At 35.2% G+C, this 26,420-nt stretch overlaps 1 protein-coding gene across 1 annotated transcript in view; it reads left to right on the top strand.

The window, feature by feature from the left end:
- Positions 1-26,420, top strand: part of MEF2A (myocyte enhancer factor 2A) — a 224,415-nt gene that overhangs the window by 129,894 nt on the left and 68,101 nt on the right. Inside the window, 1 exon segment of the mRNA XM_043982784.1 lies at positions 7,506-7,709. Coding sequence (XP_043838719.1) covers positions 7,506-7,709 — 204 coding nt within the window.

Below are 26,420 nucleotides of genomic sequence, written 5' to 3' on the forward strand. Positions count from 1 at the left end.
ACACGAAATAACTGAGTCAGGCTTAATCAGATGCATAGAATTGAGATGTCCATGACATCAGGCATATAGGAGAGGGAATTGAAGTCAGGTATTGAATGAGATGGCATATCCCAGCCACCTGGTGCCATGTGGAGGAAAATTAAACCAAGAAAATCCAACCTCGATACTTGCCAATAGCCTTTTTCTCAGGCCTTTCCCAAAACAGTGCAGTACCTGGACTTCATGCATGTCTGTCTCCCCTCATGTGACAGTTCAATGTCTGCTCTTGTATGTCTTCTTCTTGTGACTGAATGGCATCCTGGCCAACTGGCATCTAATAACTCAGAATGAAGGCAATTAATGTCTTAAATGATAAGTTCCCACAATCCAAGTCTCATATGGATCTAAAGGTTTGAAATGACACCCCCTGCTGGGAGAGGGTGTCATTCTGGTTCTCACATAGGGAAGGCTCAAAGGCTTAAACAGTCACACCAAGGTGGGATACACAATGAGAAAGTGTTCTGTAGCAGGAGTAGAGCTGCTACAGACCCACTCTGAAGTGGCCCTACAAAAGCAGTCTTCAAGGAGCCAGGTCACCCAAGAGGTCTATCCCGAAGGGGAGTTAAGAGTGGAGAGAGGTGATAAACTGGTGTCTGCCAAAGGAAAATGCAAAGAACAAAGGTCAGGAATCAGTGCCAGTGAGACTCAGGACTGGAGAAGGCAATTAGTATAAAACACAGAACCAAATCAAAAGATCAGAAAAAAGTCACTTTAAGAAAGCATCTGGACACAGTCTCTGGTGTTTCCTGTGATGACCAGTTTATGTGCCTAATATCTTGCTGGATCTGGGCTCTTCTTGCAAAGTCAGATAGTGGTGGGGCTCAGACCTAAGGAAACTCTAAGTTCTTTTAGTCCACCCCTTCCTAAAATGATATTACAGTATCACTAAGTAACAATGATTTGGCATATAATTAAATACGTTAAGAGAAGTTCAGCTTCCATATTTGTAAAATGGAGATAATATTAGCACCAATTTTACATTTGTGAAGAGCTTTACAAACCTTAAAACACTATAAGTGTTATTATTATTATTAATAAACATATCAGATATTATAACTAATCCTACTTTGTCACTTCACCATTCTCTTTCTTATCCAGATATATTCTAATGTGTCAGATATATTCCAGATATATTCTGTATCAGATATATTCTAATGTACATATTATATTTACTTAAATATGATATGAAGGTGGCAAAGAGTTCTAGGACTTTTCCCTTGTACTATTTTTGCTGACACTGTTTTTTTAAAAATAATGCATCAAAAGCATCCCATTGGCTTTTCTAACTACAACATTACAGTGCCAACTCATACTGTGTTCACAGTCCACCAAAACCCCTAGATTTTTTCCCACATTAATTGCTTTCTAAATACTTCCTTTTGCTATGCTCCCCAATCCTGGTTTCTTAAAACCTGAGTCCAGTACTTTAAACAAATTTCCTTAAATTTTAGCTTTAGTCCCTACTTTTCAAGTCTTTTGAGATCTTTTTGGTCTTGATTCTGTTGTTTGCTTTATTTCTCCCTTGTGTCATTCCAGATCATTTTCCATCAACGCCTTCAAGTCACTGAGAAAAATGTTGAACGTAATAGGCAAAAGATAGAGTTTAGGGTACTCCTCTAGAGCCCACTCCCTAAATTAATATAAATCTGTTAATCCACAGGATTTAGGTCCTGTCAGTTAAGCTAATTGACTTCTGTCATCCAGTCCTCCTTTCTCAATCCTTAACAACCCATAATGAATATTATTTGTTACCTCCTTCCCTTCCAAGTGACTTTAAGCAAATCCTTTCTTTCAGCAGTCTGAATTTTACCAGGAATTTATGTCAAGCTCACAAGCTTATTGTTTTCTGATCACCATTTACTCCTTTTTAAATATCAGGATAATGTTCACAAACGTGACTCCATTCACAATTCCTCAGTGTTCACTGATAGAAGTCTAGAATTCTAGGATATATTTCATCAGAGCAAAATGACTTAAACCCTTTGGGGAAAAGCTCTTTTTGAAACTAATTTGAGGAGCAGCTAGGTGGCACAGTGGATAAAACACTGGCCCTGGAGTCAGGAGGACCTGAGTTCAAACCTGGCCTCATTCACTTGACACTTACTGTGTGACCCCGGGCAAGTCACTTAACCCTCATTGCCCTGCAAAAAAAAAAAAAAAGAAAGAAACTAGTTTGAATGGTGGACAGAATTTGGTGTCTTGGCTTCTGGGACTGAAGTTGATGGAAGGCTATGCAGCTTGGGCCAACTAGTATCACTGTGGTGTATATGTGGCCAATGCCAGTCAACCATTTGAGAGATTACTAGTGTGCTTTGATGGGCTCCTTTTCTTCCCTAGGAAGGCTGTAGGTAGTGGGTACTACTAACTGGAAGATAAGCTTACACGTGGGTTACTTGCAAACTATCTGAGCTTATGTCTTAGGAAGGAACCTTGTTTTATGGCACACCTATTCTCCAAGCAGACCACCCTGAAGGAGATGCATGTGATTGGCTTTAGTGCACTCCTGCAATCACTGCTTAGAGGTGCTGAACTGGGACTGGTCCAGGTTCACAGCTTCCTTATCGTTTCCTTCATTAGTTTTCTCAAGTACCAGCTGCTGTTTGCTTTGAAGGTGCTGAATATAATGGGTGAGGATAAGCTGGTTGAGACTTTGCCACTGCTAAGAGAGGGAGGGAGGGAGGGAAGGAAGGAACAAATGAAGGAAGGAAGCCAGCCAGCCAGCCAACCTGGGAGCAATAGCAAACAGTTTCATCCTGAAGCTGTCCATTTTCTGTACCCTAGGCTGGATTTTCTCTCCCTATTCCTCCTGACTCATTGTCCTCTGCAATTTATTTATGTCCCAGGGACTGAGAAGAGATGAGCAATTCATTATCCCTTAGAAGTATGGGGATTGGAGGCAGCTAGGTGGTGCAGAGAATAGAACACTGGCCCTGGATTCAGGAGGACCTGAGTTCAAATCTGGCCTTAGACACTTAACACTTACTAGCTGTGTGACCCTGGGCAAGTCACTTAACCCCAATTGCCTCACCCCCCCCCCAAAAAAAAAGTATGGGGATTTACCCAGCTTGTTGCCTCATGACTGAAAAAGAGCACATTTCGTTTTTGTTTTCAATCTTTGCAAAGTCTTCTTTTCTTTGACTTCATTGAAATGCAGCAGCCTGAACTGGCACTCTTAAGTTTATGAGATGTGAAAGGTAGAAGGTCACAGTGAGTAGGAGTGCCTATCCAGAGTTTTAAGTGACCAATTTATCAGTAGGAACTTTTCTGGCTTTTAGCGCCCTTGGTCAGGTTTATAGCCTTGACTTTTCTTTCCCTGAATCTTTCATTTAAAAAGGAGTTTCCAGTTTGGTTCAAGGCCTAGATCTAAGGGCTTTTGTTTAATAAGGTTTGTTAGTGCTTAAAGATCCTTTTGGTTACATTGACATATCACTGCTTGTTCTATTTCCTAGTCCAAAGAGAAGAAAGAAGGAATCAAGATTTTAGTGGGGTATAGAACTTTTTTGGTTATTGTTCTCTTTTTTTAATTGTTAGGTTTTATATTCATGAAAAACATGGAGGAGATGTTAGGGTTACTTTTACCTTGCCTCTCACCTGTTTTGAAAAAGCCTGGGTAATTTACCCTTACTGGAATTGAAGGGGGTGAGATGTAGAATGGGAGGTTGCTCTTTTTCATTAAAAAAGGGTAGTAGGATGAAAATTGGCTAGGGCTTAGATATGTATGAACCTGCAGGTTTTTGAACAGGGGGGAGAGAGAGAGAGAGAGAGAGAGAGAGAGAGAGAGAGAGAGAGAGAGAGAGAGAGAGAGAGAGAGAGAGAGAGAGAGAGAGATCATCTTACTATTTCCTCACTGAATCTTGGGTTTTAATTTCCAATTAACTGTTTTTATTCTGTCTTTTGGCATTGAAGATGATCAACAGTTATTTAGTCTCCTATGTGCCAGGCACTTCACTGAGCCCTGGGGATACAAAAGCAAAACTCTTTGTCCCCATCAAACTTATATATTAACATATATAAGGAGATATATACATATAGATGCAAGACACATACATAGCAGACCCAAGGCAACTTGAGTGGGAAGGTCATCTGGGATGGGGTCATGGGGTGTAGGAGGAAGAAAGGGAGAAAGGAAGTTCCTCCTGCATGGGATGACCCTTAACTAAGTTTTGAAGAAAACAGGGATTTTGAGAGGCAGAAGTGAGGAAAAGAATGTGTTTCAGCCTGGGGAGTAGACAATACAAAGGCATAGTGATGGGATACGGAGAACCACATGTGAAGAATTCCAAGTAGGCTAGTACTGTAGAATGCCTCACAGGGCAATCATGTTGTAAAACCAATCTCCTTAATGATTTCTCTACAGCACAATAGTATTTGATTACATTTATATGCCAAGATGTGTTTAGCTAGTCCCCAACTGATGAGCACCCCCTTGATATCCAATTCTCTGCCACAACAAAAACAATTGCTATACATATTTTTGTACATATGGGTCCTTTTCTTCTTTCATTCTCATCTGTTGCTTTTCACTGTCTCTCCCCTTCAGATTTGTATTTTCATAGATGAATATCTTCTAAAGGTAAACTACTGCCCAAACTTCCATTCTACCCTGAGCTTTTCCTTTTTGACCAAAGAATAGCTTGCTGCTGGGCCTTGCTGGGAGGGGGCTGTAGAATAGTAGAAAGTACACTTCACTCAGCTCCTTTTCTAGGGCCTTAGTCTTTCTCATCTTAAAATAAAAGGATCATAATAAATTATCTCTAAATTTCATCAAAATTTCTATGATCCCAGAGTCTGTGGATGAACAGAATTATCCAGTGGCTGGTAATTGGCTATCTTTAATATGGAAGCTGGTTGTTTATTAGGATGTAGTATGACGTATTTCATTTTTAGCTTTGCTTTTGATAATCTTAATCTTATTTCACTGACTCTTTTTGGTGTAAGTCATATTTAGTTCCTATGTTACATTAATTTTTACTTTTTGTATAACAATTCTATTGAATACATGTATTATTATCCCACTTCTTTTTTTCTTTTTTTTTTGGTGAGGCAATTGGGGTTAAGTGACTTGCCCAGGGTCACACAGCTAGTAAGTGTCAAGTGTCCGAGGCCGGACCCGAACTCAGGTACTCCTGAATCCAGGGCCGGTGCTTTATCCACTGCGCCACCTAGCTGCCCCTATTATCCCACTTCTATAGAGAAAACTAAGATGGAGAGTTTGTGTCAAGATTCACTTAACTAATAAATGGCGAAGCCAAGACTTGAACCTAGGTTTCTGACTTATAGGACCTCTACTGCTATTCTTTCCATGCCATGATTGTTATCCACTGTCATATCTACTCTAGCAGCAATTTCTAAGATATTTATTTCCCCATCTCTACTCCCCCCTCTCCCTAGCCTTTCATTTCTCTTACACCATAGTACATAAAGTCAAATTGCAATTTTTGGTAGCTTTTTTTGGGAGGGGGGGGGGCAGGAATGAGGGTTAAGTGACTTGACCAGGGTCACACAGCCAGTAAGTGTCAAATGTCTGAGGCCAGATTTTAACTCAGGTCCTCCTGAATCTAAGGCTAGTACTTTATCCACTGCTCCACCTAGTTGCCCACTTTGGTAGCATTTTTTAAGCCAGCTACTCCTAGTATCCTATTGTCTCTTCTAAAATCTATATGTTTAATCAATAATAATGATAAAAAACACTACCTGTGCTTCTAAGTCCTTCAATTTCCTACTCTGGACTTAATGATTCTTTAGAATTTCTAAAGATTATTTCTGAAAGTATCATTTAATACCCACATGAGGCACTAGTATAACAGTCCTTAAATTTTGACTAGTCTGTCACATCTAGATTTTTGGTAAATCTCATAATGGTGCTAAGTTTATATAAGTACCTTTATACACCTTTCAGCAACTTTGCTACTACAACACACCTCTTCTTTCTGAAGCCAGTAATAAATACCCTCTTTCTTTCTTTCTTTCTTTCTTTTCTTTTCTTTTCTTTTTTTTTTTTTGTGGGGCAGTGAGGGTTAAGTGACTTGCTCAGGGTTACAACTAGTCAATGTGTCTGAGGCTGGATTTGAACTCAGGTCCTCCTGAATCCAGGGCTGGTGCTTTATCCACTGCACCACCTAATTGCCCCAGACACCTTCTTTCTTGGTGGTATTTGTGAATCCTTCTTACCATTCTATGGAATAGAAGAAGGTATTTCCAACTCAAAAGGTTCAATCCATCCTCTGTAACAAGTACTGCTTACTGATTACTTGAAAAACACAGAACCAACCTTCTTATTTCTTCACATTCTTCCGTCTTCTAATTTTATTCTCGCCATCTTTCTTCCTAGATCTTTTCTTTTTTGTTAGGGAATGTTCCACCTTCCTTCTCCCCCCAGTATGTACTAGAGAGCAGAAAAAGATTTCTCCAGCTATTTTGCTTTCTCCTCTAACAGAGACTAATTTTCATCTAGTGCATCATACTTGTTGGTTGCCTGTGACAAACATCAGTTCTGACACAATTTATGTAGGTTTCAAGAAAAATTCTCTTTCCCTTCCTATCTGCTGAAATTATTTGTTATTTATAGTTCTCCCTCAATTACCTTCATTGTTAAATTCAGCAAACTGTTGGCCATACCATACATTCTCTTATATCACCCTCCTTTGGGGTTTGTGAGCCTGTGTTTTTATGGACATTTTGTTTGAGTAGAAAGCCCTTGTTGTGGTGTTGCTTAAGCTCGAATTCTAGCTCTGCTACTTACTGTGTGATTTTATGCCTCATTTCACCTCTCTCACTAGATGGTAGCTAAGGGACTGTCTGACTCTCTTCTAGTTTCTTCTCCTAGGTAATTACCACATCCTTGCCAATGCTATAATTGCCTGAAGTATAAATAGTATCCTTAAGCAGAGGAAATCCTTGGGAAGCCTTGCCAATCCAGTTGTCATTTCTCTCACAATCATGGAATCTGTGTGTAAAGAACATCACAGACTATGGAGTCCAACTTTTACTTAACTAAGAATCCCCTCCACAGCATCCCCAACAAGTGGTCATTTAACTATCCATTAAAGATGACACACTTGTCTTTGTGTCCAAGAAGAGAGATATCAGTTCTCTGAAATGTTGAGATCTTGCTTTCCTTAGTTGTTTTGTTTTTTATTTTATAGACATTTGCTAAAATTGTGCCTGTAGTGTAAAGTTGTTGAAAACAGACTGTAGATAAACTGTGAAAGCATCAGTGTTTATTGATGAAAATACTGATTGCTTTGGATTTTTATTTTAATGGTGTTGCAAAAGATAAAACTTGGTTCACCTGGAGCTTTTAAATGTTGGGAATTTGTATTGTTATGATGATTCTAAAATGAGAGAACTTGGAACTCAATTAGTTATCTTAGACCACCCTGCATGTGTAAGGAAGACTTAAGATATACTTGAAAGTGATGCTTAGAGCTATTGAAAATTTTTAAAACAATTTTTTTCTTTTTCAGGTGACGTTTACAAAGAGAAAATTTGGCTTGATGAAGAAAGCCTATGAACTTAGTGTGCTTTGTGACTGTGAAATAGCACTCATCATTTTTAACAGCTCTAACAAACTATTTCAGTATGCCAGCACTGACATGGACAAAGTCCTCCTCAAGTACACAGAATATAATGAACCACATGAGAGCAGAACCAATTCGGATATTGTTGAGGTAACACACATATCCAAAAATGACTAATTTACAAATGATTAATATTTTACATTTTTATTTTGAGTAACCAAATTAACCTTTGTACTTGAAATGTTAAAATGAAAGACTTAAAGTGAACATTTGTTTTCTTGTTTCTCAACTGCAAAATGATGTGAAACAGTTACCAATAGAATTTGATTTCTCTTCAATTATAATGCCTAGCTTCTAAAAATAATTCCTGCATCTTGTTGATTTAGCAACTTAAACATCATAAATCCCTCTAAGGAAACTTTGAAAGTATACTAATAATATGCCAGGCTCATCTAATTGCTTATCTATAGCCTTTTAGTTTGTGTTTATGTTAAAAAGTTAGAAATATATCAGAGTATATACTGTTCAAGGATATGATATAAAAGATCTTAACATTTAGTTGTGCAATTTTAATTTTTAAATTTTATTTAATAAATACCCTCAACTTCAAAAATCTAATAACATGGAAAAAGATAGAAATCATCTTTTTATATTGTTAACAGAGCTTAGTGTAGGAGGGCTGGAGTAACAGGGTATAGTCCCTCCTCCCTGATTGTTCTCCTTAACATTTCCTCACCCTCAGTAGACCTATTGTTTTATCAGAGAAAAACAAGACAAAGTAGGTTTCCTACTCAAAAACAATATACTAAAATAAACCCTCCCACCAAAAGAAATAAAACTGAATTTCCTTTCATCTTACCCTACCTTGGAACCACAAAATGTACTTATTTTCATGTAGTCCACAGAAATTCATTCAAAATAATAGACTAGCCCTCCCCCTACCTCCTTGGACATTTAATCTCCTATTCAGAAAATTGAACTTCGTTATTCCCTGGGAAATAAAATTTAGGAAACTTGTATTTTTTTTTCTAATATTACATGATCATTTGGGTACATTAAATTTCCTGTTACCAAAAATTTTGTGGAATGCTTAACGCAATTTTACAAAAATTGAATAAAAACAAAGTATAAATAGTTTACCTTAAAATTGATTAAAAGAGATTTTTAGCAATTTTGTTGCCTAGGAATTTTTATTTATTTGGCTTTGCAGAGATCATTTGTATTACATTATAGTTCTAAGATGAATACATAATAAATTTTAAATGTATTTTATGACATTTCTTTATACAGCATTTTGGCTTCATGGTATATATATTATGTACACATATACACATACACATATGCTTTTATTTTTTAAAAATGACGAAACTATTTGAATTTTTCTAAGTGTTTCTGCTAATTTTAAGGAATAGTTGAATTTTTTAATGAGAAGAGGTAGCAAAATATAACATAGTGGTAATCATCTTCTTATTAATTTTTTGGCCAGGTTTGTTGGATGCCGTTTGAGCTTCTCTTTTGAAATGCACATCACTTCATTTTGTATTAGATATATATCATGTTAATCATTACTATGACTTTCCTCCTAATGTTTAACTTATAAACCTTATTTTAACATCACATGTAAATGACTTTATCATTTAACACTTTTGAATTAATACATGGAAATTATAGCCAACCTCGTTTGTTATATCCTGAAAACTCCTCCCCATCCCCTGCACATGACATCACACACTTAACTTTCAGACTTTGTTTCTTAGTATAAGTCCTGTATTTTACAGTTAACCAAGGTTTCAATTTAAGATTGATCCTTGTATTAAAAATACTAGCACATGGATATTTTATTTTACTCCTGATATTTCATTTCTGTAGATATTCTTATCTCTACCAGGAGGTTCAGAATATTTCTGAGATCTACCTCCTTAAAAAATATGAAATATATGTTCTGATTTTTAACCCTATAGCTTTTCTCTAATTAACTTTCATCCCATTTGTGACAAACTGTCAAAATGAAAAGGTGGGTTTTTTTGGTATTCTCCTTAGAAAATAGTATGCTTTAGTAATATGGAGATTGGAAATCAGAATTGTGAATTAATCAATGGGATTTTGATGTGTTGTTTTAAAAATTGCAAGTGTGTGAATGTAGCTAAAATTACTCATATCACTTTTGAAGCTAAATATAAAAAGTGAGTATATTGGATTACCCAAGGAGTAGGGAGTTAGTGAATGTGTTGTGGTATTAAGGACTGAAAAACTTAGCTTTCTTTTTTTTTGCATATTGAATTTTTGCTTAGCTAATCCATACTTTATTTTAGAAGACAGTGGCCAACACACTTTGTACCTATAACTACCTGCTGTCTTTTTCATATAACAATGACACTTCTAGCCCAGCACTGGTGTGCACACTTTTTCTTTCAGTAGTGGAAATGAATTGTACTGAGATAGCTATAAAGACTATTCACAAGTTCTTAAGAAATATGTTTTATTACAAGTTATTAATATCTTATTCCTACTTTCCTATATAAACTCTGAACAAGATTCTAACCTCAGGCTTTTTATGGCATTCTGGTATAATATTCATTTGACATTGCATTATAGGTATTGTCTTATTTCCCCAAAACTTTGCACAGTCACTTTAATACATTTTGTGAGCTGGGGGAAAAATGTTCTTCATGAAATTTCAACTAGTTAGTTGGCAATGAATTTCTGCATTGATATGTTAGAATTTAAAAATGAAATATACCCTGTAAGTTTGCCTAAGGACTGTGTTTAGGAAAGTAACTATCTTTAAATTAAGTGTACCATTTGAATTACAGCTAATGCCATCACAATATTGTCAATATTCATTAAAGAATCATACAGTGTATATTGCACTGTTAATTATTTATAATATTTTTTTAAAATAACATACATTCTCTCACCTTGGTTTTCTTCTGTGAAGGGTTTGGATGTTATTTTTTATAATTGGTAGGGTTTGGTTTGATTTTCCCTCTCTCATGATGAGATATTTTTGTACATCAAATTTTAAACATTAACATTAGAATTACTGTAAAAATAAAGGTCCAATAACTATAAATATAATAGTCAGAAAAAATTTTAATTCTATTATTACTACTACTTCTATAAATAGTTAATTGTTAAGAAGAATTTAATACTTTTGGATAGAATTATTTTTAATAAGGTCAATATTTTGGCTGTGTTCTGAAATATAAACATTGCTTCATAAGATCCCTATGTGTTTCATCCATAGAATCAAATAAAGTTTGCATTTGGAGAATAATATTCTAAGGAAAACATCAACAAAGAAGTTGTTGTAACACTTAAATGATGGATTATTAGCAGTGAGATATTATGCTCACATTTACTTATCTTTCAGTGTTTTTTGAGGGTGGAATACAGAAATATAGTGTTACATTCTCTTTTTCTGTACCATATAAATTACACACATTTAAAAAATGTAATTTCTTAAAAATGCCATTAACTTTACAAATTCTGACCATTTGCTTAAGGAAGTTGCCATGGTTTTAAATTGTTTCTTTTTTTTTTTAAACCAGCAGTATTTTCTCTCAAATTCATTTTCTACTTAAAAGTTTAAAAGTGCCAAAATCTGTTTATTTAACATTGGTTATACTCTTCTTTAAGTTTATATTTGAAAATTAAAGCTTATACAAGAAATAAATTGGAAAGAGGGGAAAAACGTTCCATTATAAAAGTATTCACAAGACTATTTATTTACATGAAGAGCACTGTTGCTCTGTTTAAAATGATTTAATTTATTTTGAAAATTTATTTGCATTATTATAATTTTTCAGGAATAAACTTATTACATAGCATAAGACCATAAAGCTGAAATGACCTTAGAAATCATGTAGCCCAATCTTCTCTGTCCTATTTTATAACATTTTTATTGCATATATGTTTCTGATCACTGTAAAACTATTTTAGAGATTCATGTGCTATATGTTTTAATATTTCATACCTATTCTTTTACAGTCAGATTGTAATTAAATTTTTAAAAATGAATGACAAAATTGTTTATTAGATTTCTAACCTTTTTTGAAGGCTATACTAATTAAGAGATTAAAATATAAGGAGATGTAGGAGTTATAGTGTGAACTAAAAAAATTATTCTAAAAACTGACTAGATGAAGATTTTAAAACCTTGACCATAGATATTTCAGTGCCTACGTTGTCTTTTCTCCAATTTAACAGAAACAGTTGAAATAGTAAAATATACCACTTTTTAAAAAGAATTTTACTTTGCAGTAGCATAGCTCATTCAATTTATTTGATGTGCCCTTATAACCAAACATTCAACTAGTGTACTCTCTCTTATGAAGAGGTCTTGACTTGAGGACTTTTCTCCACCTTCTAATGGGAGATTTTGGATTTTGCTATGTTAAGAAATCTATAGAATATATCCTCTTCCCCCTTTAAAATTCAGAGGACTTCCTAGATCAATTAATTTGTTTGCTAAATATCTCCTTCACCAACAGAATATAGATTATAATCTTTAGTAAACTTTTTTTTAATTGCTGGTCCCAAAACACCAAACGCCTGATGGCCAACCTTTTGGTAATAAACTTTTCCAAATGAACTGGCCAATGGGGGTAAAACCGTCCTGAGCTGTGAACAGAAAAAAGAAAACACAAAATTATAACATGTTCAACACAGAATAAAATGTGTAATCCAGGAAATTTTCAAAACAAAGAAATTAGATTTTTAAAAGTTAGTTGAGAACAAGAATTTAGTGGTGCTTGGTGTAAATAAGATTTAGGAGAAAGAAAAACTGGCATCTTGTTAGACTATAATCTTCCCCCTTGCCTTCATGTTAAAATAAGGACTTCCTAACCTGGGTTGTAGAGACTTATAATAAAGAGTCTGTGGATAGATTTCAGGGAACTCATGAACTTGGATAGTAAAAAAGTTACATAATTATTTTTATTGACTTCTAACTGAAATGAGCATTTCCTTCAATTATTTACAAACATTCTAAAAAGGGATTCCTTGGCTTCGCCAGATTGCCAAAGGGACCGTGATATACAAAAATGGTTAAGACTCCCTTATATTCTAAAGATTAGTGTTCATAATCACCATCAGAAGGAATTCATATTTTCCAAAAAGAAAGTCCTGTTTAGATAAAAGTACATTGAGCTTTAGATAATAAAAATGGCAAAACTGGAACTAGGGAGTGTGACTTGAAAAAAAATTTTTCCCACGGACACTTATGAGAAAAATGTTTTGTTGACGTGTTTCTTGCTTGGTAGTTCTGTATTAATTTGCTGGTTGTTATAAATACAGTAGGACAAAATAGGAAATGAACACCTTTAATAAGGTAGAGGTGATCATCTAGCCTGTTGTCTCTAAGAATGGTATTAGAAATAACAGGCAGTAAGCAAGTAAAAAAATTAATGAAAAAAATGAAAAGTGCAGCTATTGATTGTAAGATTTCAAAATGGTATGGCAGTTTGGGTTATACATGAATTGTAAAGCAGGGAATGAATTTCTAATACATTCTTACTTAATTTGCTTAACATAATTTTTGGTCCCTTATAGACTCATGGTGGGGAAAGGGGGAGGGGGGAGGGGGAGTATATCTGCCACAACCATGAGCCAGGAAGAAAACCAAACTGCTAGCCTTTCTCCTCTGAGGTCTGATGCTGACTTGACCAAACTAGGGACATTGTTATGTTTAGGCTTACTTACAGTATTGTATAACTTTTTAAAAGGCTTTTCAGCCAATAAACATTTTTTTCCCCATTTTACAGATAAGGAATGGAACAGACAGGGAACGGTTAAGAGGCTTGCCTAATGTTTTACAGGGCTGCAATGGAGCGGCAGGGAAAGGGGAAAAAAAATATTGTGACACCTGGAGACAAGACAAAGCTTCCCTCCACCTCCAGCCCCCTGCCTTGCTCCTTTATTGATAACAGAGCCTGAAGCAGCAAGATGATGATTCACAGGGTGAGGCATACAATCCTCATGGCCCTCCTTCTCCTTCCCACATTTTGCTGCACCACCACTTCACACAATGATCACCATAGTTTCTTGCAATTTCAGTTTTAGTATTTTTATTTTGCAATGTATTTTGAGTATTTTCATCATACAATTATCAATTTCTTTTATGTGCTTATTAAGAAAGTATGCTGCATCTCCAAGTGTGATTTTGATTATTTTCAGGCCACAGTTTTTGTTTTTTTTTTAAAGGAATGTACTCTTTTATTTTTTAAATGGGAATCAATGGGAGAAAATAGGGTTAAATTCATACAACATCGCTTCACAGCCTACTTTTCAGCAATAAATCTTTTCTGTTTTAATGAATACCTGTACTGCATTCTGTATTGGTACTCTTCCTCAAAGGTACAGATGCAGTGTTCATTTAAAGCCTATCTAGTGTTACTTATTTTATATTTGAATAAATTTCGTTTTGGAGTGCTTTGGGTTACAAAACAATTCTAATGAAATTATATTGGAAGGCTAAGCTGTCTTTCCAAAATTTTACTTTAAGGTGGTAGGACCGAATTGTCTCAGGAGCCATGTTGGGGCATGCACTTTATCAGTAATTAACAAATATTTTTCTGTATTACTCCTGTTATCTTGGGACCTCCAAATAATTTATTAACAATTTGTCTTTCATGATACCACATTGAAGTTCTCTCAAGGATAAACACAATTAAGCGACTAAAAAAATTATCTTGCTTTTTGTAATGAGAAATAATGTATCGAAGTGACTTGTATTATTTTGAAGAAGGAAGCAACTTTTAATTTCCCTTCTCAATTTTCAAACAAAATAATTCATATCTTTTCAGGATCACTTTTACTTTTAAAAAAGCTTTTCTTCATATGTTATTAAGTATTTCCATTTATTTCAAGACAAAATGCTTGGTAGAAAGCTCTACTGTTTAGTCTTCATATTGATGATTTCCTTTAGTGATTTCACAAACAGCGAAAGAAGAGAAAATAATGAATTTTACTGCTTTTATACAATTTCTCAGGGCAAATGAAAAGGAAATTTCCAGTAAATAGAGTTTATTTTGAAGAATAACATATGATCAGTATTTCTCAAGAGTGCAATTTATAAATACATGGATGCATTGATTCTCTTTAGGAAGATTATAATAGTGACAAATAAATACAGTGCTTTCTTATGGTTAGGGCTGATTTGGGCAACATCCTACAGCATTAATTTAGTCTATAGTATAGGTCAGTTCCATTCTTGTATTTTTCCAAAGGAAGTAAATATCATTCAAGTTGTTACTTAAACAAATTTGCAGTAAATGAGTGAAGAAAAAGTTTGAGCAGAATTATAAATACTGTGAAAATATAAAAGATTTTGGAAAAGTGAAAATGGTTAAAACAAGATAAAGCAGTAAATTTGTATTTTACAATATAATTTTGGTTATGTATTATCCTGCAGTTAATTATATTCATTTGTCAGCCATGAAATGTCATGGAAGTTTTAAAATTATAATGTTAACATATTATTTAAACATAATAACTTTTCTGTAATATACAAGGAAATAGCTGCAGAATATAACACAAGAGTAACGTTTTGGTACTCAGCACATTCTCAGACAAATGTACCTCACAGCCAAGGTGAGCATTTAGAAGACATCCATTAATTTTAATGTCTCCCTAACAAACACATAATTGGGAATGTAAATCTGACACAAGTATTATGTTTGTGTATATGCATATGTGTTTATACACATTATTTTTTTTTAATTGACTAGAAATGGCTTGAGGATTATCCAGGGTCTTTTTTGTTTTTGTTTATTCCAAACTTGAATTGAGAGTATTTATAAAGATAATCAGCTTTCATCTCATGAAATAGTTTAACCTTGAAAGTTGGTTAAACTAAAATATAGGAGAAGTTAAAGGACTTAAGGTAAAACCTAAATTTGTGGCAAACCTACAAAAAAACACAGCTATTCAGCTTTATGCCCAAACTAAAATGCCACTCTCATTCCCAGTTAGTTTATAAATTATTAGAATTGGTAAAGACCTTAAGAATCACACAGTACAACCCTTGATTGTACACATTAGGAAACCGACATCCAAGGTATAGTGATTTGACCAGGGTCATACAGCTAGTTGGGGACAGTCTCCTGACTCTCTCCTACCAGTTCTTATTTTACTATATCATCCTTGTTTCATTGATCTTTATATACACTGGAGCAAAATGGACTGGGGCAACTTCTTTTGGGGGGGGGCGGGAATGAAGGTTAAGTGACTTGCCAGCGTCACAAAGCTAGTAAGTGTCAAGTGTCTGAGGCCAGATTTGAACTCAGGTGTTCCTGAATCCAGGGCTGGTGCTTCATCCACTGTGCCACCTAGCTGCCCCCTGGGGCAACTTCTGAGTCAAGAACACATAATAACTTGTTCTGTGACCAAGAACAAGGACAGTGCCCCAGGCAACTGACTGTAAGTATAAGTTGCTGACAAGTATTGATCTTTATAAGTATATAGAAACTTTATATGTTTCATTGATCTTTTTGAATGCTTTGATTTTTTACATTGTCCTGTGCAGAGCTCTGTAATATCCTATTTAATATTAAAGATCTCTTTAAATGCAAAGTATAGTGAACTCATCCCCTTCCCACTTATATTCTGCATTTACTAAGTTAGTTTCATAAAACAAAACCCCTAGCAATAAAAAGCTATTAAATTACTTGTTGGCAGAAGTTCTTTTCTTTGACACAGAACAGCACACATGGCCTTAAGGTACTTTAGGTGGAGCCCCCAGCAATTGTGAAAAAATGTAACCGTGTATATATTAGAAAAACTAACTAGGAGCTGATTGTAATATTTAGCAGAGGTCCTGAGTGGATCTGTGTTGTAAAATTCTTGAGCAATACCCTTGTAATATATGCAATAAGCAAAGTTAAAGTTGACTTTTTGCACTTTTTTATTTAGTGAATACGTCAGCTTTGTTATATTGTGTTCACAAATGTAGATTCAGAAGTTCTTCAGAACCCAGTGTTTCATACCTTATGTATGATCCTGGTTAATTTTTCAGTGTTAATAGAGAAGCAACACTACAGATGTCTTAGATTTTAAAAAAAATTCTTCCGACAATGAGAAATCTAAAATATCTAAGATGCAAAGATTCACCCTATTTTGCCCATTTCTCCTTTGTATGATACTTTATTTTACTGTTTTATACTTTATTAACTGTTGTCCTTAAAGAGAGGATTATAGGAATGAAAAATTATTTTTTTTAACTGGGGGAGGCAGGGGAAGAAGATCCAAATGTGTGATTTCTTTGGTGTGGGGGAACTGCCAGTGTGTAAACTCCTTTCAGTAATGCAGATAAGCAACTTGTCAGCAACTTCTACTCACCTATGCAGTGCACGGAGGCACTGAGAGATTGTCCTTTGCTCATGGTCATATAACCAGTTATCATATGTTGGAGGCAAAACTTGAACCCCATCTTCTTGACTCAAAGTTGCCCTAGTCCATTTTGCTACAATGTGTGTATTTAAAAGCTTTACATATTTATATTTTTACCTCTTATGGTATTCCTAATCAATAGGTGAAACCAAAATGTAATTTTGAACCTTTTTATATTTGAGGAAATATTTACTTTTAAATTTTCTAGTCATAATTTTTGAAATACTAGATATCCTTTAATGAGTTTCTGCTCATGCTAGCATTTGATTGCTTTAAAGTCACTCTAAATCAAAGAATGTTTGTTTCTTCTTTTCTCACTATAATCCAATGACATTAATATCCAGAAGTTAGTGGTTAATTTATTGATCATAAAAGTTAACAACTTATTTTTTGTAAAGGAACCTCCATAGCAATTGCCAATAAATCAGTTCAAGTTTCAAATTTCTGATTAACCCTTAAATACTTGGCTTGTCATAATTTCAGTATAATTATTTTTCTGTCACTATGTGACAGGTTTTTTTTTTTTTTGGCGTGGAGCAATGGGGGTTAAGTGACTTGCCCAGGGTCACACAGCTAGTAAGTGTCAAGTGTCTGAGGCCAGATTTGAACTCAGGTCCTCCTGAATCCAGGGCCAGTGCTCTGTCCACTGTGCCACCTAGCTGCCCCGACATTTTTTAAAGAAAACTTTTTCTTCTCTTCATTTCTTATTTTCTGGAAATTGCCTTAGCTTAATTAATTCTTTGGGACTTAAGAAGTACTTGTGTTATGAAGTAGAATTGTGTTGTATACAGTTTTTTTATTCAATAGCTTTCGATCTTGATGACAGAGAATGACAGAGGCATTCATCTTTTGTAGAGAAATTTTACTATATGTATTATTTTTTTTGTATCACCTTTAGTTGCCTAAATTATTAGTAGTACTTCATAAAGTGACACTACCACAGTTGTAAACTCATATAGGATGATAAAGAAATAGTACCTAGTCAGATAATTAGCAGCAGATGATCGGTATCTGATAATAGAATATTTATAACTGGTATTTGATATGTGTGGTTCATTAATAATGTAGAGTTAATTTTATTATAGTCTGTCTAGACAATCTTTCTAGTTTCATTACTATCTATTATGTTTCCAACTGCTAGATTGTTCAAGCGATACAAGTGTACTCTTTAATATAGGATTTTTGTGAGGATTCAATGTGAACAATGCATATTAAAGTATATCACACTTCCACTTTCCTCCTAAGAGGAAATATTTGAAGAGATGTGCATGAACCTTTGTAGTTTTGAGTATGTAGCCTTTTCCTTTGATAATCTGCACTGCCATTTTAAAGATATTGAACAACTAATCATGTTGCATTTTTAAAAGTTGGTTTTGTTTATAGAGGGCTCATGAGCCAGTAGTAAAAGCAATGGCCTTCTAGTCCCTAAGAGCCAAGGTTTTTTATCTTACTCATATTAGTTATGTGACTACTAATGCGTTGCTTAACCCTTTGGGTTAAATCAAGTCAACAATTATTAAACAGTTACTACGTGCCAGGCATGGTACTGAATTCTGAGAATTCAAGATACAAGCAGAAATAAGGACAATCCCTGACCCCAGTATAATGGGAGAAGACTACACATAAAAGGAAGCTAAACAAGGGGTCGTGGAGGAAGGACATACCTGGAACCTGGAGAGGAAGTGAACAAACATATGGATTGGCCTAAGTACTTTCCTTAAAATAGGGTTTCTGGGTGGAACCAGGCAATCTCTATAAGCAGTCCGCCCCTAACAAAGATTATTTTCATCAACCCACTGTGCCTTAGATTCATCATCTGTAAAATAGACTTCACATGGTTATAAGAATCAACGATGTACTATGTATATAAAATGCCTTGTAACTGTTAAGTGTCATTATTATTGTAATGATCATTTTATTAGTGCTAAGGGGCTAAGTAGAGGTAGGTTTGTTCATTCGTAAGTATTTATTTGTTCAATGCCTAAAGGATAGTCTAATAAAACATTAGAGTGAAAGTTAGGGGATCCTAGTTTGTTTTTTCAGTTTTATCCTGACACTGTCTAGTTATGTGACTTGGGCCAAGTATAATGTCTATGGTGCCAACTTCATTTGTAAAATGAAGGGATGGTATTAAATAATCCTTAAACAACAATGTACTGTTACGGTACAGACTGTAAGTACAATTGAAATTTCAATTCTATTTAATAAACATTTACTAAGCACTATACTATGTGCCAGGCAGTGTAATAAGTGCAAGGGTTACAAATAAGAAAAACACAGCCCCTGCCCTAAAGGAGTTTACAGTCTAATGGTCAAAGAGACACACAAGAGGAAAATGGAAAGTAGGGAGGAGGGACATGACACCAGGGTGGTACTTGTGTGGAGTTGAGACCAAGCAAGGTTGCAGTTGCAGAGTGGAGTGAATTGGAAAGCCCAGTTTCTGTCCTCTTTTAAGGAAGGCTTTGGGTGGAGTTTAGTGCTCCACCCTCCAACCCTCTGTTCAGAGGGGAGAGGAGGCTGAGGAAGTGGAAGGTGTTGAGCATACCCAAGGTTGAATTAAATAGCATTATGAGGTGATTTCTGCTGATCAATTCACATAAGAGAGAATGTGTCCCTCTTGTGATGGGAGAGATAATTAAAATACCTTTCCCCTTCTGTCTGTATGAGACAGATAGGAGAAATTTGTTGTGACTGAGCAGTCACTATTATTTGTTTGAAGCCCAATTTTATCATTATGTAGGCAGCTATTCCTCTACCCATCTACCCCATTCCCAGGACTTTGGTCATTTTAATTTTGTGAATTACAGTGCAATCAGTAATTGGAAGATAATTATTATTTCCTTTTTCTCACTAGTTTACTTATGTTGGTTTTATAGGCACATTAGTACTTCTGTCATTATAATTTACTGTAGTGCTTCTCCACCTCTGATTTCAGAAAGTGTTTTTTGAAGGGAGAAGAAATGATATTCTTTGATTATGAATATGTTCTTTTATTGCAGTCTTGGATACTTCTAGATGAGTGATCCTATGGGTGATAATGATTTCATTACTTTTGTATATCAGTCCTCTTAATACTCATATCTTAGATAAGCATAATTAATTTCCATTTTATGGATGAAAAAAATTAAAGAGCAAGGAGACCCATGATTTGATAGAGTCCCATAATAAACCAACAGAAATAGCTGGAATTAAAGAACCACTTGTCTCATAAAATTGTTGCTTAGTTCCTTAAATCATATTGCCTATCAGACTTGAGCCACACTTAGAATGGAAATTTGGAACATGCGAATTCCTTATGGAATAACTTTGTATAGGTTGTCTCCAATTTGGTGCTATTAAATAGAAAATATTCCATATTATATGAAAAGATGCTATGATATTTTTTTCTGCTTGCATGGCTTTTCAGTAAAGATCCCAGTGTCATCAGTGTAACTAAGTAAAGAACATCTATCCTTTAAAATGTAGAATAAGACATTTAAATATTTTATAATTTTACTGAGTGATACCTCTAAACATCTCACTTTTTGATTAGTCAGTTTCATAACAAAATACTGTGCCAAAGAAATAAAAGATACATAGCCCTGACCTTCAAGTCATTTACATTCTAAATGGTGAAAAACTACCATGTCCTATCTTCATATCTATCTATCTATCTCTATCTATCTATCTATCTATCTATCTATCTATCTATCTATCTATCTGTCTGTCTGTCTATTTATCTATCCTCTCCAAAAGCCCAGTACAGAGTATTCATCTCATACACTTTTAAATACTAAATGAATGCTGAACAATATGCTAAAAACACAATAAGGTCTATGATCTCATTGATTTGGAAATTCTCTGCCTTGTTGTACATACCAATCTATCCAAGTCTACCTACCCTGTATAAATCTTTCTGTGTACTCCTCTAAGTTCTCTGCAGGAGTTCACTCAGTGGGCTAGAGACCTTCATTATTTTCTTCTGACAGTGCAAAGGCACAGTGGAGCACTTTGGCTGTCCCTTACCCTTACCACAAGACAGGCCTTCTTCTCTTCCTATTGTACATTTCCTTCATGACATCTTTTTACTATTATTCTTCAAATTCCTCATTAGTTATAAGTTGCAGCTTGATCACATTTGCTATATGTCTCTTTATTGCTTTCTATGTGTTGATTATTTTTAATTTTTCAGAAGCTTTTATGTTCTTTGTTTCACTGCCAAAGAGCAACACAATAAAATGTTGACCTTAAACAAATGGGCCTTTGGTTTTTTGGGGGAAATTGAGGTCATTAAAAGAGTTTATAACATTTCCTAAAATCAGTCTATCCTGCTCTTCTCCCTTTTCAACTCGACCTAATTTCTTATCCATCTGTACTTTCTGTCTCAGGTATACATATTGATGGATGAGCTCTGTTAGGTTGTCCTTCCCAATGAAGTCGTAATCTGAACTGTAGAAATTCTTCATCCACTTGGCTTTTCCTGTATGCATGGTAAGGCCAAACTATTTAGTGGTATAAAACCTTTCCAGGAGACTCTATAGTCTCCTGGAGCTTGATGCAACCAGCATAGTGTCATATAAGCAGAAGCATCTGGAGGGCTTCACCACCCTTAAGAGAATCTCTCTTCAACTTGAACTCTGTGCTGTATCTCCTCCCACTCATTGTGGTAAACATCCTTTAGCAACATCTTGTTCTGTACTTCACCTCATATTTATGATCAGAAAGTTGTTGGTCAGAGTTATTTTTCTTGTTATACCTTTTGAAGAATCTTGAATAGTTTTGATGTACAGATGGGAGTCATTTTGCTCTATTGAAACAACTATCTTTTGCTTTTGTTTTATAATGCAAAAACAATAAACTTAGTGGGATTTGTATTCTCTATATCTTTTTATTAATTGTGAAATGGCAAAGAATGTCATGTCATGTATTGTTGACTGTTGCTTGCAAATGCCCTCTTATTCCTTATTAATAACTCATCAAAAATGTCCTTGATGTATATATAGATGATTCTCTTTAAGATTTTGTGTAAATGGGAAAGTAGGCATATATATTATTAGTAGTTAATACTTCCTTCATTGTTTTATTTTGGTATTAATAAGGTCTCAGCTTTTTCCCCTCTGTACCGTTGGTATATTTTCCTCCTTAAGATGCCTTGCATTTTGTCTCACATTACCCTCATATTTGTGTTGCCTCCAACATTGACCTCAATACCCACATGGTCCATCTGGCTGTGCATCTGGAAGTGTGTTTTAAGTGTGATGATTCTACTGACCTTGATGATGAAAACATTCTGCTGTAATAATTTTGCCAGATATCTTCTATTTTTTTCTTATTTTGTTTTTGTCCTTACATTTTCATCCTTCAATATCCTTGGGAGGACTTTGCCCTCTTTGGCTCTATTGCTCAGCTTTTTACAAATCTGGTTTCCCTTATGATATAAAAGACAGTACTGCTCATTGAGTATTAATTTTTACCTAGGATATTACATAAAAACTTATATTCTCACCCAATGTTGCCTTTGATTTCCATATTTCTGTTTAAGAAGAAGCATCTTTCTTCGGTTGGTGCTATGAATTGGGTAACAAAGGGTATTTTGTTCCCATAAAAGGGACTATCTTAACACTTATTTGCATATATTGGTCATTTTAAAGATGAGTGTAAAGTGGGACTGTATGTGATATGTATAATTATGGCACAAACTCCCCCATATATACATCATGTGCTGTTTCACCCTATTTCCTTCATAACCTCATTTTCTTATAATGTAATAGAGGCCCACCTTGGAAACATTACCTCTATGAGTCTCTTAATGTACATTTTTTAACAGTTTCTAATTCTGAAATGAAAAAATATAATAACATGATATTTTCAGTAAAAGGTCATCATCTGAAATTCACTTTCCATTCTAAAAACAGTTTTATTTCAGGCTGCATAAAGGAGAGTGATTTTTTTTTGGTAGGTTTTCTATTTTGCCCAAGTATAAGGAGAGCTATGGTATAAACAAATTCTAGATTTCGAATCTGAAGATCTGTTCAAATTCTAGTTCTGTCACTTACTAGCTTTTTGACCATGGACAGTAACTTAAACTCAGTAAACCTCAGCTACTTCATCTATAAAAATAAGATTAATAATTGTGTAATTTAAGATTGTAAATGTGGATTCTAATCTGTTCCCCCAGTTTTGGGGGAAAATGACTAAAATCACTGATAAAACGAGTTTAGGTTTTTAAGGGTTTATTGGAAAATAGAAAGAAAAAGATTGAGAACAGAATTCCAACAGCCTGGCATTCCTATCTTTCCTCAAATTTCCTGTGAAGTCCTCTGCCGCCACCACCATCAAGTCAGGAACCCAAAAAACCCCAGAGCTCTCCACACAGGCTCCCATTCTTCCTTCCTGTCTCCTCCCAGACCATAGGAGGCTCCTCAAGTTGATTGGCTGGTAGCCTTGATAGACAGCCCCCATGAGCAAATGTCATTTCCTGACGCCAAGGAAAAGCCACAATGCCTCTGAGGCATTTTCCTCATGGTGGAGCTTTCCCACAGCAAGTCTCCAGTAGGTGGCATCGTTCCAATCATTACATAATACTTGCATCAATAGGTTTTGAGTATCCATTAATTATAAATATTAAACACATATATTTAAGAAGGTATAGTGGAGGCTATACCTCAAGGACTTCCCTGCCCCAAGGAGCTTATATTTTTAATGGAGGTGACATAAACACAGAGAAGGAAGACTTCATACAGGACATAGCACCTGTGCTAATCGTTAAAGGAAGAAAATCATTCAGAAAAAGTAGATGGAAGAGGAGGGATAGTTTGTCCTAATGCTTAGAAGTGAAAACCAGCATGTAAAGTTTATTAGTCAAATAGTGGAGTCCATTTATAATATAAAGGGTTTAAAAGAAGAACATGAAATAAGCTTGTAAGGATAGGTGGGAATCAATTTATTTTAAGTAAATTTGCTTTTTAGCCTATAGGCTCTGACAGTCCCCGAAAGTTTTTGAGCAGGGGAGTGACATGGGAAGACTTGTCCTGTAAGATTATTTTGGTAGCTCTGTGAAGGATAGATTAAGGGTCAGGGAAAGGGAAGCGTGATGGCAAGGAGACAGGTTAATAGGCTGTTATAATAGCTCAGACAAAAGGTCATAAGGACCAGAACTACAGTGGTGGCTGTGTGAATTGAGAGAAATGGATCCTTTGAAAATCATTTTGGAAGGAGAATCTATATAATTCGGTAAATGATGAGATTAGGAAACCACAGTGGGGAGAGAAGGAGTCAAGGATGACCCCAAGGTTGTACCCTAGACAGGGATGGAAATTTTGAGCAGAAGGCTTTTGTAGAAATAGGACAAATTCATTACAGATCTGTTGTTTCAGGTGCTAGGGCATTCTTAAATAGATATCCAAGGGAGTTAGTTGAAAATGGGATACTGGTATTCATGAGAGGTTAGGATGTATGGGTAGATTTGGGAGTGATCAACATAGGGATGATAATTAAAACTTATGGGAGCTGATGAGATCATTAAGGGGAAGAATGTAGAGTGAGACCAAGAATTCCAAGACAACGACTTGGAGATCCTTTGCCTTAGATGGAAAATGGAGGATAATCAAGCAAGGAGACTTAGAAGAAATGGTCAGACACAAGGAAAATCAAATATGGAAGTCTTGGGAAAAGAGTACTCCAGTAGAAAGGTTGTTCACATTGTCAAAATCTGCAGAAAAAATGTAGAGAAGTGAGAATAGAGGAAAAGGCTACCAGGATTTTGAAGCAGTGTGGTATAAGGGATAGAGTGCTGGACTTGGCCCCAGGAAGACCACGGTTAAACTCCAACATTGGATACTACTAGTTATGTGATCCTTATCAAATCATATTATTTTACTATAAACTGAGGAGATTAGACTCACTCTCTTCCAACTCTAAAACTATGATGCTGCAATTTAGCAATTAAAGGATTATGGGTAAACTTTGAGAATAGTATTTAGTGGAGTGGTTTCTTTCTACCTGTTTCTACGTGAAGCATATCCTTACCACCCCCAACTGCTCAATCTTTTCCTCCTTCAAAAAACAAAAACAAAAAACCCACCCCCACACCTCCCTTTATATGTATGTAATGTTTCCTCCACTGAAGAATGATCTGTATGCGTGGCACAAAGTAGATGGCTTCATAAATGTCTATTTGATTATTTTCAATGTGGAAAAAATTAAACTTATTTTTTAGAATGCATGAAAGCCAATCTATGCGTAGATGTTAATATTCATTAGTATATCCAAAAAATAAGCCTAGCTGATTGTCAATACTACCATTTCATTATTCACTTTTTCTATCAGCCATTGCTTCCTATTTTTGCAACAGCTACATAATAAAACCACAACCAGAGAATGATTAGTAATACTTCCACCACACCCCCCAATATGTCCTGGAAATTAACATTACTTCTAAGTATTTTACATCTCATGTTTTAGGCCTAGCTTCATTTTTCTTTTTGTCTGTGAAATTTCTGGTTGCTTCTTACTATCCCTTGTTGATTTTTTTAAAATAGTAGAAAAACTCCCCTACATCACATTCTGTCTTTCCGTAAGTAATACTAGGGCTTTTGTGTCTAGCTGAGACCCATGGGAAATAAGCAAATAAATAAGGAAACTAAAACTGACCAATTGTTCAGCCCATAGAGCTAAATCTCCAAACTAAATAATATGCTATTTAATGTACATTAGTGAGTATCAAACTCAAATAGCAACAGTGGCCAATAATAATCATAAGCACCCTTGTGGAGTGTGATTGACTTAATTTTAAAATGCATATTATCAATGTTTTATTGTATTTCTATTTAATACTTCCAATTACAGTTTAATCTGCCTGTATGTGACTAAGGAGTATCCATGTTACTCTTCATTGATGGACTTCTTTTGTTTACATAATGGAAATCGATATTTAAATAATCATTTTAAATTTTACAAAGTATTTATATTTATCTTATCAAACATGTGGTCCATCTTACAGATGAGGAACAATGAGTTACTGTAATAGAAAGAATAGTGGGCTAGGAGTCTGAGGACAGGTTCAGGCCCTCAACTCTGGTATTTTCTCAGTCACATAGCAAGTGGCAGAGCTGACACTTGAATCCCTGAACCTTAGGCTCCCAGCCTACTACTGTTCTTTCCACTGGTTCTGGATCCTCCTTCCGATTACAGCCACTATATTATTTGATTTGGTGATCATATCAGCTTCCATGGATTTAATTACCATCTCTGTGATGATTCTCAGATCTCCCTATCTGCCCTTCCCCAGTCTCTCTGCTAACTCCAGTCGCGCATCTCCAGCTGCTTTTCAGACATCTCCAACTAAATGGCCAGTAGACATCTTATGTTCACTCTGTCCAGAACAGAATTCATTATCTTTCCTCTAAACCTCCCCATCTCCTATCTCCCTTATTACTATAGAGAGTAACAACATCTTCCCAGTTCCTCAGGCTCACAAACTAGAAGTCATCC

The sequence above is a fragment of the Dromiciops gliroides genome, chromosome 2, assembly GCF_019393635.1.
Source record: "Dromiciops gliroides isolate mDroGli1 chromosome 2, mDroGli1.pri, whole genome shotgun sequence".
NCBI lineage: Eukaryota > Metazoa > Chordata > Mammalia > Microbiotheria > Microbiotheriidae > Dromiciops > Dromiciops gliroides.